Source organism: Sus scrofa, chromosome X (genome assembly GCF_054392235.1).
Source record: "Sus scrofa isolate SSC_HxYL_T2T_F1_AM1 chromosome X, Sscrofa_HxYL_maternal_Yorkshire_Landrace_v2.0, whole genome shotgun sequence".
NCBI lineage: Eukaryota > Metazoa > Chordata > Mammalia > Artiodactyla > Suidae > Sus > Sus scrofa.
The window spans coordinates 30602873-30615730 of NC_139401.1; the positions used below are offsets into that span (position 1 = coordinate 30602873).

At 42.9% G+C, this 12858-nt stretch overlaps 1 protein-coding gene and 1 long non-coding RNA gene across 3 annotated transcripts in view; one reads left to right on the forward strand and one right to left on the reverse strand.

The window, feature by feature from the left end:
• LOC146394530 (uncharacterized) overlaps positions 1 to 12858 on the forward strand; it is a 232889-nt gene that overhangs the window by 152712 nt on the left and 67319 nt on the right. The window lies entirely within an intron of this gene.
• FTHL17 (ferritin heavy chain like 17) lies at positions 11837 to 12388 on the reverse strand. The gene has a single exon (NM_001435416.1). The coding sequence runs from the start codon at positions 12386 to 12388 to the stop codon at positions 11837 to 11839; it is 552 nt and encodes a 183-aa protein (NP_001422345.1).

The following is a 12858-nucleotide window of genomic DNA, read 5'->3' on the forward strand; positions in this document are numbered from 1 at the left end:
CAACAAAAAAAAAGACAAAAAAAAAAAAAGATGTAAAACTACTAGGAGGTACCACCTTACACCAGCCAGAATGGCCATCCTCACAAAGTCTACAAACAATAAGTGCTGGAGAGGGTGTGGAGAAAAAGGAACACTAGTACACTGTTGGTGGGATTGTACATTGGTGCAGCCACTGTGGAAAACAGTGTGGAGATTCCTCAGAAAACTAAAAACAGAACTACCATTTGATCCAGCAATCCCATTCCTGGGCATCTATCCAGAGAAAACCATGACTCGCAAAGACACGTTTACCCTGATGTTCATTGCAGCAGTATTTGCAGTAGCCAAGACATGGAAACAATCTAAATGTCCATTGACAGAGGCGTGGTTAAAGAAGAGGTGGTACACATATGCAATGGAATATTACTCCTCCATTAAAAGGAATGAAATACTGATGTTATTAGCAACATGGATGGACCTAGAAATTATCATGCTGAGTGAAGTCAGCCATACAATGAGACACCAGTATCAAATGTTTTCACTGACATGTTGAATCTGAAAAAAGGACAGAGTGAACTTTGTAGAATACATACTGACTCACAGATTTTGAAAAAATTATGGTTTCCAAAGTGACAGTTTGGGGAGTGGGTGCATGGGCTGTCAATCCTATAAAATTGGATTGTGATGATCATTGTACAAACATAAATGTAATAAATTTCTTGATTAATAAAAAAAAGGTGGTGATCAGGGTGTCTTAGATGTGAATTAGAGATTATGGAAAGGGGACTGTTTTCTTGGATGACAAGGTCTGTAATGTGATTATAGCAACAGAGTGGCTGAAAAGATTGGAGGACAAGATCCAGGGTGGAGAAGAAACAAGAAAGTCAGAGGCCAGGTTGTGGAAGGATCATCTCTGTGGGTATGTAAATGGCCAGGCATTAGAACAGGGCTAACACTGGAGAAGATTGCCAGCAGCCTGGAGCTAAAGTATCCCAACAATGTGGGGTGGAGGCCCCTAAATGACTATAACAAGGAAGGGGGCCGGAGGGCATAATGTGATGACATTAAATTCTAAACTGGGCAATTTTTTTTGGCCATACCCATAGCATGTGAGCGTTCCCAGGCCAGCGGTCACACCTGCATTGAAGCTGTGACCTGTGCCACCAGAGTGGCAATGCCAGGTCCTTAACTCACTTTACCACAAGGGAACTTCCTAAACTGGGGAAATTAAGGGAACAGGGACCAGAGGAAGGATGGTCTGGAAGTGTCAGCAAGGAAGGAGGATGTCTGCTTTACTGTCATGTCCGGTAGTATGTGTGTGATGTTTAAACATGACCTTGACTTGAGAGGGCTATACTGGTAGCAGTGTCCTTAGGGAAATCCCAGGTTGCGATTAGAGCAAGAAGGTGAAGAGAATGTTCAAGAGAGAGGTTGAGAACATGGGAAATGATGCTGATAACCATTCATGAGTTCCAGATAGCACAAGGGAAGGATTTCAAAAGTTGGGTTGGGGTGAGAGAAGGGGACAGGAATGGGAACTGTGCAACCCTTTGAGGATTAGAGTGTGAAGGCTGAGGGTGTGCCCTGGGAAACTCGGGCAGGGGTTGAGGGTGGGGGTGGTTCTTGCAGTAATGAACATGAGGAGAGAGAAAAGGCAATTTGACTTTAGAGCTGGTGGAGGCAAGGCAGACAATGATGGGGACGCTGTCAGGTTTAGAGTTGAGGATTTCCAGGGGACCCCACTTCACATCTGCTTATAGAAATGTGGAGATCTGGGGAGGGTGGAGGGTGGTCATGTTTTGTTAGTAGACTAGCCGATGGGTAAATGCCATACCGCATAACCTTGCCATTGCAGCTTGAGTCCGTCTTGACACACAGGTGTTCCCTGGGAATGATTGACTGAATGAGGTACACTGGCATCTTTTCAGCCTCAGGGCTTCCTGATAAACTTCTTTCTTCCAAATATCTGACAGAAATGTTGAACAGTTTTTTCTTTTTTTTTTTTTAAGAGAGGCAAAAAATGCCAGAGCTGAGTCTGATGTTCTTTCTCTGGGCGGAAGTGTATAAGCCCTGCGTTTCTTTGATGTTGCTCTAAAACACTTGTGCTGGCACCGCCCAGGGCTTTGATGTTCTGGCACTTCTGACATTCTTGACATCTGGACTTGTTACTTTTCTGAAGCAGCAAATTGAAACAATAGTCAAACCCTGGTTTAAAAAGCAAAAGGACAGCAAGACCTTATAGAGAACTTTTTCATGCCACTTGCCTGATTAGAGAGCATGCTCTCACTGCCTTTTCAAACACAGGATCATTAATTTCATATCTTATTATTCACACCAGACAGCTGGCACTGGGCGCCTTTACTAACCCAGGGTTTGTCCAAGAGGGGATTTATCACCCCGCTCCCACAGCCTGGATCCAAATCTCCTGTTTCCTTCAAATGCCCTTTTACTTGAACATGAAAAGTGTATGCCTGGCCTCAGGCTGCCCTCCATATTTGCTCCTTTATCATCTCACCTTGAGTTACACTTCTTCTCTTCACAGCAGAGGAGCTCTCTCTCTCTGACCTTTGTCCCCAGTGCCCACAGCCCTGGCTTGGAAGTCTATGTCCTGTGGTTTTCACCTTCACGTCTCTCGGGCCAGCTCGTCCTCATCTCGCAAGGTTCACCTTCAAGCTAACCGTCTTCCAGGGAATGATGTAGATAATGGCCTTTCAATCAGTGGGATATTCTTCCCTTCACTTCTTTACCCTGTTTTCCATACGCATTCACATCCTTGAAGAATGAGTAGAAAGAAAAAAAAAGAAAACTTTTATTTTTATGGCATTAAAGTTACTTCTTTCAATGTGAAGTCCTCGTAGACAGAGCATGCATTTCTGCCAGTTTAGCACCTTTATGAGTGGACCATAATGATTATGATGATTATTGGGTTCTCCGTCTTTCTGGCACCCTCAGGTATCCACTTTTCTTCGTACTACCTCAAATAAGTTGGGTGTTTTCTTTTTTTCCCAAGTAGCAAAGGGCTACTTTCCTTTTGCTGCCATGAACAGGTCAGTTAGGTTAAGTGGATTTTCTGGACTTGTTGAGGGGCAAGCACCCTCTCATCTCCTTCCATAAGCCCCTTTCTTGTGACATCATTTATTTCTCTCTCTCTCTCTCTCTTTTTTTTTTTTTTTGGCTTTTTATGGCTGGACCCACAGCATATGGAAGTTCCCAGGCTAGGGGTTGGAATTGGAACTGCAGCTGCCAACCTATGCCATAGCCACAGCAACACCAGATCCAAGCTCCATCTGTGACCTACACCGCAGCTTGTGTCAACACTGGATCCTTAACTCACTGAGCGAGGCCAGGGATCAAACCCTCATACTTGTGTATACTAGTCGGATTCTTAGCCTGATGAGCCACAATGGGATCTCCCATTATTTTCAATAAGATGTAGATTGATGAGTAACAGTGAACCCCTAGTGTGGGTGTCCCTGAAAACATAAGAAGATATCTGGAATCCAGTTAGTTCAGTGCCTTAGAAGCCCTCTCCCAAGGGCCTTGACTCTTGTTAATGGAGTCCACAGGAGCCCTAACCAGTCCTGCCCTCACTGAGTCCCCCATGCTAGGGGGAATTCTGCATCAAAGGACTGCTGTATCTTGGATTGTACCTAACCAAGGAGGCTTGCCAAAGGACTCTCCTGACCGGGGACAGATCCCAAACACATCAGGCCTTTAGTCTTATTTTTCACCTTTCCTTAGTAGGTCCATCTTGGGATGCTTAGGATGACGAAGCTTCTCTCTGATTAGAGCAAGTTCTGTTTCTGAGGAAAAGATCCTTCCAGAACAAATTGTGAGAGAAAATAGCTCAGCTGCTTGATTGTAAAGCCCATAGTGTGTCTTCACCCTAGGAACAGAAAGACACCTTTCTGGTTATACCCGTATCTGAGAGCTTGGATGAATTTTCTTGTTCTTCACTGGCCTCTGGATTTATTGGTCTTAAGCCACTGCTTGATCTTCTCTCCTAATGGGCAAGACTGAGCTTGCCTGAGAAAACATAATTTTAATGACTGCTTAATATTGATTATTCAGAACTATATCCCATGCTGCCTTCTTCTTCTTCTTTTTTTTTTTTTTTTTGGTCTTGTAAATAGCTATTCAGTGAAATTCTAGTGACTTCCTGAACTCCCTGCATCTGTATCTATGTCTGCACCCTATATATTCATAGAGTTACTTTCCATTTATTCTTAGCTTATGAAATCAACTTCTTGCCCCTACACTTCTTGCCTAAAGAGCCTCATGGACCTAGTCCACTCCAGATATCAGATCAGTAGAAAGGTAGGGCAACTAGGCAGGGATGCCCTTTTTAGGAAGAACTTTTTTCTTTCCAGATTGCTAAAGAGAATAATTTTTTCAAAGTATTAGGGGCTAAGGAATCAAGGTCCTTAAAATGGGGTCATGACTCCCTTTATTGTGAGCTAGTTATGCTCCTGAGCAGGTTTCTGAATGATAATCAAGGTGGGCAAAAAAGGTCAACAGAGCCATGATGGGAATGAACCTAATAATACCTTGAAAAACTTTCATGACACCTGTCTGGGTCACTTCATCTCTGAAGAACAGGTTAGAAGATGCTTGTATAGGGAAACGTTTGTTTGCTGTTGAAGAATATTTTGGGAAGGAGTTCCTGTTGTGGCTCAGTGGGTTACAAACCCAACTAGCATCCATGAGGATGTGGATTTGATCCCTGGCCTCGCTCAGTGAGTTAAGGATCTGGCGTTGCCATGAGCTGTGGTGTAGGTCATAGATGTGGTTCAGGTGTGGTGTTGCTTTGGCTGTGGCTGGCAGCTGCAACTCTGATTTTATTCCTAGCCTGAGAACCTCCATATGCTGCAGGTTCAGACCTAAAAAGCAAAACAAAACAAAACAAAAAAACAAAAACAAAAAAAAAAACAAATAAAAAAATATATTCTGGGAGTTCTCAGTCGCGGCACAGTGGGTTAAGGATCTGGTGTTGTCACTGCAGCGGCTTGGGTCACTGCTGTGGCACAGGTTTAATCGCTGGCCCAGGGAAATTTTGCATGCATTGGGCACAGCCAAAAAAAAAAAAAAAATCCTGGAATAGAGAAGAAAAACAAATGAGTATAGACAAAACTGAGAAAATTCTTCTGAGACATATTAGACATGGATAAAGTAGGCAGAATATATGTCTTCTGATTAGAAAGGGACAGAAGGACCAAGTATTCATGACAATTGTCACGTCTTTAGACCAACCACTCATTGGTAACACACAATTTTGGTCCCACCTATCCTCTGCCTTGTACACTAGGAGTACTTGCCCCTTGGTATCTCTGACAGAACTGGGGTATATTCCACTCTACATACTTTATCACTGGTCTTCACAACCAGATGAAGTGGGGAAAACTAAAGCAACAGAGAGAGAATGGACTTGTGACATTGCATGACACGATTCTGACCGCATCGTGCTTCCACTCAGCTAGAGTTCTTACTCTCTCTCCCTCTTTCTTTGATTCTCACTGTTCTAAATCATTCAGTAAACAGTGTGGTGCAGGGCATCTTAGTTTGATCTGTGAGCCTTTTTGTCTGTGACATTTCATATATCCTACATGGTGATGTAGTTGAAGTTTGCACACACATCAAGGTAATTTCTCATCATAACATAGAGTGATAAGTTGAGTGCTTTGGCCAACAGGGAGACAAGAACCTGGCAGAGACACCTGTAGATTAAGCTATAAGCTGAGCTAAAAGACTTCTAAGCAATAAGGAAACAGACAACCCAAGGGCCCAAGTTTCATCTCCCAAATACCATCAGAGGCCCAGAGATATATCATCCTAAGGGAAAGGAATCATTCCTTTTTCTGGGGCAGAAGATCCATCCTAAGTTACTGACTCCTGCACTCTCCATGGTGCCTGAAACAGAGTCTAGGTTTAGCAACACAAAAGTGAGTATCAGCAGGTCCTGGCAGGTAATTTAAATGAATAAAGAGGCACATTTGCATCCCTAAGTTACATTGCTTCAGTGGTGAATTAGAGAATGTAATTGCTTTAAGATGGCAGCTAAAACTCAGCTCTGTATGAAAGTCCCATGGGACAGAGCCCAGTGTGCTAGACAGTGAATATTTTTAAGAGAATCCAGAATTACAGAATTTTATGAGAACTCTTCCAGTTAAAAACCCACTAGTTTGCCAAGGTCTTAGTTTCTAAATACCATGTATCCATTAAAAGGCACTAGGGCTCCTTGGGCAAGTGGCTGATTCTAGGGCTGGGGCAGAGAAAATACGTCATGAGCTTGGAGCATCTTTGTAGTGCCAAAAAGTAAGGAAGTGCCCCCCCTCCGACCCCGCACAGTGATGGGAGTATGTCAAAGGGACACAAGAGCCAGCTGAAAGAGTTCCCAGTAGTCAGATCTGGAACAATCTGAGTAACTAAATAAATACTGTAGTGTTAGATTATAACCCAAAGTACTAAGTAAATATCCATTAATCCATACTGATAAAAATAAATGACTGAATGAGTAAATACATGGCAGGGAAGTTACAAGTTCTTCTTTCAGAAGAATTTCAAATATTGTGGGGAGAGATTCTTCCCATCCAGCACATAGTACTAGTTTCTCAACCCTCACCTTGAGGGTGAACTGGACTTAGTGGCTGGCTTCTAAAGAGTAGAGAATGGAAGGGAAAAATTATAACTTTGCAGGGGAGAAAGCTGGCAGACCCCACCTCAACCAAGAGATCAAGGTAAACAACACCAGTGATAAGTCATGTGGATAGTATGTACATCATGATATGATGTGATGAGAAGAGCATTTCAGCTCTGTGGTATTCTTCCCCCACACTCAGAATCCAGTCTAATCAGGAGAAAACCTCAGATGAATACAAACTGATAAACATTCTACAAAATTACTTGACCAGTACTCTTCAAAACTCTCAAGGTCATGAAAAACAAGGAAAGACTGAGACAGAGGAGGCCAAGGGGATATGACATTAAACGCAATGTGGTATCTTGGATTGGAACCCAGAACAGAAAAAAGGGCTTGAAAAACTGAAGGCTGAATGTACTGTGGAGTTTAGTTATTTGCAATGTGCTTGTTTTAATTTCTTATTTTTAACACATGTACCATGGTTATGTAAAATGTTAACAGAGGAAAATGGGTGAAGTTTCCCAGAAACTCTCTATACTATCTTAGCAACATGTCTGCGACTCTTAACTTATTCCAAAATGTAAAAATTATTTAAAACATTATTGGTTGAAACAAATGCATCTGCAGGTGAATCTGGCTGGGCTTTCTTTTGGCTTTTGGGTCCTCTGATTTTGAAGGAAAATAAACGTTCCCATGATGATGCTCCCCTGAATCAGAAATCACAGTAAGCCACCACCCCTTCATTCAAAGATCAACCCTCCATGCATGGCACCCAGATTTATAATCTTTTCCCTCCTCCTCGCAAAGGTCCCAATATTCCTCCACTCCTATATATATTATATATCCATATCTATACTGGTATCTACATCTATATCCATATCTACCCTTTTTTCTTCTTGGTATGCTGATGTAAGTAATTGGCGCTCTAGTAGCCATATTGGAAAATAAGATAATCTCAAAACTGGAAGCCCTGTACAATGGAATAATAAAATATTTTATCAAATCAAACACGTCAGTTTTAAGGGACACCATTATTTTATGTACCCTAAGAAAGAAAATGCTAGCAATTAAATTCATTACAACCTTTTCTTATACTTTGGATTTTTCTAAGATTTTTAAAGTATATACTTATTAAAAGATCTCTTTTACTTATATATTTTGTCATTGCATCACTCTTACGCACGCACGCAAATGCACCACTTGGAATGAGTGAAATGAGATGGAAGAAACTTCCTTAGCAACCTGAATTGTTTTCTTCCATACTTGTTTTACATATGAGAGAGATAACCTTTTTAAAAATAGTTTTATTGGAGTATAGTTGCTTTACAATGCTATATTGCTTTCAGATGTATAGCAAAGTATAAAGCAAAAGGTATAAAGCAAAGTTACACACACATACACACACACACACACACACACACACACACACACATATATATATATATATCCATTCTTTTTCCCATATAGAATTTTATAGAACATTTTTATATGATTTTTATTTTTTCCATTATAGTTGATTTACAGTGTTCTGTCAATTTCTACTGTAGGATTTTACAGAACATTGAGTAGACCTTCCAGTTCTATACAGTAGGTCCTTGGTAGTTTTCTGTTTTATATGGTAGTGTGTATGTCTTAATCCTATCCTCCCAATTTAACCCTCTCCTGCCACAGTTTCCCCTTTGGTAGCCATAAGTCTGACTTTAAAATATGTGAGTTTGTTTCTGTTTCATAAATAAGTTCTTTTGTATCATTTTTATTAGAGTCCACACATAAGTGATATCATGAAAACCATTTTTTAAAAAGCCGCTTTTCTGATTTGTTATTCATAACCAAACCAAACCAGACTGTTACATGATTATTATGTTAGTCATTACTACCTTGCTTTCTCACTGCAACTTATTCCACTCTTATTTCCTCCTTGAGTAAATGAATCAAGCCATAAATTACTTTTTAGTGTTCTAAACTTTGCTAATTTCCCTCATTCCACCCTTCACTTCAGGTTTCCTGAAGCAAATTTTCCATCAATATCCCTCTGGAGCTGAACTCAGGGTGGCAAAATTTTTTTTTGTAATAAAATATTTTATTTAAAAATCTGAAGCATAGTATCATTTCTAAGGTTAGTTATAATGTCTTCCTCTACTGAATACTTGATTAGGTATGTCTCTTGGGCTTGTGAAAAGAAACTGGAATTGCTGGCAAATGAAAAAAAATTAAAGGAGAATTTAAAAATCAGAAATGAACAAATTTCAAGAGTAGAGAATATTCAGGAGAAATTAATGGATGCTTTGTACTGCTTGTCACACATTTCTGAGGGAAAAAAATACATTTCCCTTTTCTGGAAAATGAAGTACAACTTGTCAGTGACAACCATCTATTAAGAAATTTCCTTTTGTGATAGAGTGAGGATTTTTTCCCCCCAGAGGTAAATTATTCAACACAGTTCATTTGAATCCGTGTTTGAGCCTGAGATGAAGTTATCAATTTTATTATCATTTTCCCTCAGTCTGTCCTGATATTATCATTGCCTGAGACACTGGTACCCATAGCAACAGCCACTATTTCAGACATCATTCCCCCAAGCAGCTGAACAAGGCCAATGCCTGGCAATCATCCAGCTGTGCGTCTCAGGGCGGCATTTTCCAGGCCTGGAAGACCAAGTTACAGCTCACTCCTGTGTCTTAAAAGTGAGGTTTTCAGAGTTCCTGTCGTGGCTCAGTGGTTAACAAACCTGACTATTATCCATGAGGACACAGGTTCGATCCCTGGCCTCGCTTAGTGGGTTAAGAACCCAGCATTGCCCTGAGCTGTGGTATAGGTCACAGACATGGCTTGGATCTGGTGTGGCTGTGGCTGTGGCCTAGGCTGGTGGCTACAGCTGATTCAACCCCTAGCCTAGGAACTTCCATATGCCACAGATGCTGGCCCTAAAAAAAGAAAAAGAAAAAAAGAAAAAAGAAAAGAAAGTGAGGTTTTCAAGGATTTGGAAAGGCTGTGACAGTATGCAGTAAGGTGACACATCCACAAGAAGTTTGCTCACCCCTTTTTGAGAGGTATGTGGCCAGCCCAGGTGGGAAAATAAGCAGATTCACAGCAATGGACAAAGTCAAGACATTGCAAAATGCAATAAGGCAAACTTTAGTAGTCTTAAGGTTTCTTACTTACTTCCATCAAAAGGCTATTTGTGGACCCCAAAACTGAACTAGGAAAGAGGGCTTTACAACATTCACTTTCATTCTGCAGAAGAACAAGGAGAGAAGTAATTGAGCTACTGTGGTATCTAAACTTCCCTGCCAGGGATTCTTAAAGAAAAGCTGTGAAATGTGACACTACAAGTAGTAGCTTGTACTAGGCACTGGGGTGTAATAATCACAAGTATTTTTGAGTCTTGCAGGTGAGGAACTTCTTCTTTTTCAGGTAAAATGAGAAGATGTAGGTCTAAGTAGACTTTGCTACCTCATCCTGGGCATTTCTCTGCGTCACACAAAAGGGAAAGATGGCATAAAAAGGGGGCCTTGGGTCGGCTTCACAATCCCAGTGAAGAGCCCATGACTGGCAGTGGTTTGGTACGTAGATTACAGTGCCCCGTGCATAGCAAAAACAGTTTCTCTGTCCTGAATGAGTTGAATTTGCAGGCAGAACATGTGTGTTTTGCAGACCCCCCTCCCCTCTGTGCATAAGACAAGCCACTCACAGCGAAAGATAGTCTTTGGGGATTTCCAGTCCTGAGGTCTTCCCAGGTATTCAGGGCCAACTCAGGTAGCAGTGTTGCTGCCTGTGTGGGGGAGAGAGCCTGAACAGAGGGATCCAGGTGTACAGGTGTTGACTGCCTTCCTGGGAGGTGCTCTGCTACGTTGTATGCATTCTGTGCCCAATTATGAAGGCTTCTTTCATTTGAGAAGGATTTGCGCTGAGGTTAAGCAGCCCTCCCCACCCTGGGCTGGAAGGCACACCTATAATTAGAGCAGAGACTGCAGTGATCAGTCTTTAAAAATGTCGGGGATTTCCCTCCTTTCCAGGACGACTGGTTATCTGGCTGAATTCCCAGTCTACCCACACAGTCTTTCTTTTTTTAAAAAATTATTTATTGTGATTGATTTACAATGTTCTGTCAATTTCTGCTGTACAGCAAAGTAACCCAGTTTTATATATATACATATATATATACACACACATACACACATTCTTTTTCTCACATTATCCTCCTGCAAGTAATTAGATATATAGTTCCCTGTGCCATACAGCATGAAAACTCTTGGTTTGGTGTGGATGGGCACACAATCTTTCTTAACCCATTGGTATACCTGTGGGATAACAGATAAAAACCATGGCACCAGAAGATCTATGTTCATGTCCACATTCCATAACTTCTTACTTGTGTGGCTTCCTTTTTTCTCACTGATGAAGACATGGTCATAACTATCCTTCTTACTTCCTAGGTTCTTGTAAAAATAAAAGACAGTAATGCAAATAAGAAGACTTGGACTTGCAAAGTACCATTATTACTATTTTAGTTTGGACCCCTTGGCTATAGGGAAGATAGCCCAGTGCTGATTCCCCATTATCACTGCAGCCCAGGGTGAGCTTGTCAATGACAGACTCTGCCATGCTGACTTCCAGGGCCTCCAGCTTGCTACTGAGAATCAATAAACACTACCATTTGCATAATGTATTGAACTAAAATATGTCAGATAATGCTGAAGTTCCCCTTTCTTTTCATCCCTGCCCATTCCCTGCATTTCTTCCCCAGAGGCAATTTACTGTGGTGAATTCTAGACTTTTTTATAATATTTTTACTGTACATTGGTACCTACAAACATCACTGACCCACCCATAGGCCCCAGACCACCCCCCTCAGCTCACCCTCACCGCCCTCACACACACTGTTTATAAAGGACGGTTGATTTTGTGTTTTCTGGGGTCCCATGGAATACCTCCTCCCTCCATCTGTGCAGATTCTGAGGTGCATGTGGATGGGGCATGACCGGGTGGAGAGACTGCTGGATACCAGTCTAGGTGAGGGTCTTGCACACACGAATTAACCAGAAATCTTTATTTAGCAGTCAGTACCTTTATTGGAAGAAATGACAAAACAAGAAGAAAAAAACTTAGGTGAACTTTTTTTTTTAGTGAACATTCTCTGCAAGGGCAATACTGAGCTGTGCTTGTGGGCATGGTGACCTTGAGCAGTCACTTTCTGGCTCTGGAGAAGGCATTCCAGGGTCACTTCTTCTTGTTGCTGTCGCCCAGGGTGAGCTTGTCAAAGAGGTACTCGGCAGTGATGTCTTCTGGGGCTCCCATCCTGCGCAGCGTGGTGACATGGTCCCCCAGCTCTTTGATGAATTCGACCTGCTGGTCCAGGTAGTGATTCTCCAGGAAGTGACAGAGTTGGGCATCGCTCTTGTTGGTGGCCAGCTGGTGCAGATCTAGCACACTCTGGTTCACGCCCTTTTCCAGGTGCAAGGCGCACTGCATGGCCTTGAGGCCGCTCTCCCAGTGGTGGCGGTCGGGTTTCCTGATGTCGTGGAAGCAGAGGCGGCCCCCGCGCCAGTTCTGCAGGCTCATCAGCTCCTGGGCGCGGCTGGTGTGCTCCTGGGAGCGGTGCAGGAAGAAGCGGGCCAGGTGCTTCAAGGCCATATCCTCGCGATCGAAGTTGAAGGCCATGGCCAGGTACACGTAGGAAGCGTGGAGCTCTAGGGTGACAAGGCTGTTGATGGCGGCCTCGCACTCTGGGTCGTAGTTCTGGCGCACCTGCGAGGGCGGTGTGGGCAGCATGGTGGCCGGCGTGGGTGCCAAGGCCAAGGAGAAGACGTGAGGAAGCGGGACTGCGGGGTGGGTAGCAGCTGGAGTGTAGACTGTGGCCGCCTCGGAGCGTTCCCAGGGTGGGAGATGAGGAGGGCCTGAGCCGTTGGGATCTGGACCTGGCAGCAGGTGGCTGAGTGCCGGCTCTGGGATGGACCAGAAACGGTGTCCGTTAGGTGGGGGATGGGCAAGGGAGGATCTGTTACAGGAAGAGGGTGATGGGGTGGGGGTGGGGCGAAGAGGGGCAGGGCACCAGTTTCTAGCCTCCATAGGAGCCTGGGTGAGGCCTGAACGCCAGGGTAACTCTGTGCTATTTTGGGTCTCTTGTACTTCCATATGAATTTTAGGATAAGCTTGCCAATTTCCCCCACAAAATCCAGCTGGGATATTGATAGAGATTGCATTGAATCTAGATAATTTGGGGGAGTATTGCATTGTTAATA

What these genes read in the sequence shown, in the direction of transcription:
- FTHL17 (NM_001435416.1), bottom strand. Translation starts at nt 12,388, where the DNA reads ATGCTGCCCACACCGCCCTCGCAGGTGCGCCAGAACTACGACCCAGAG.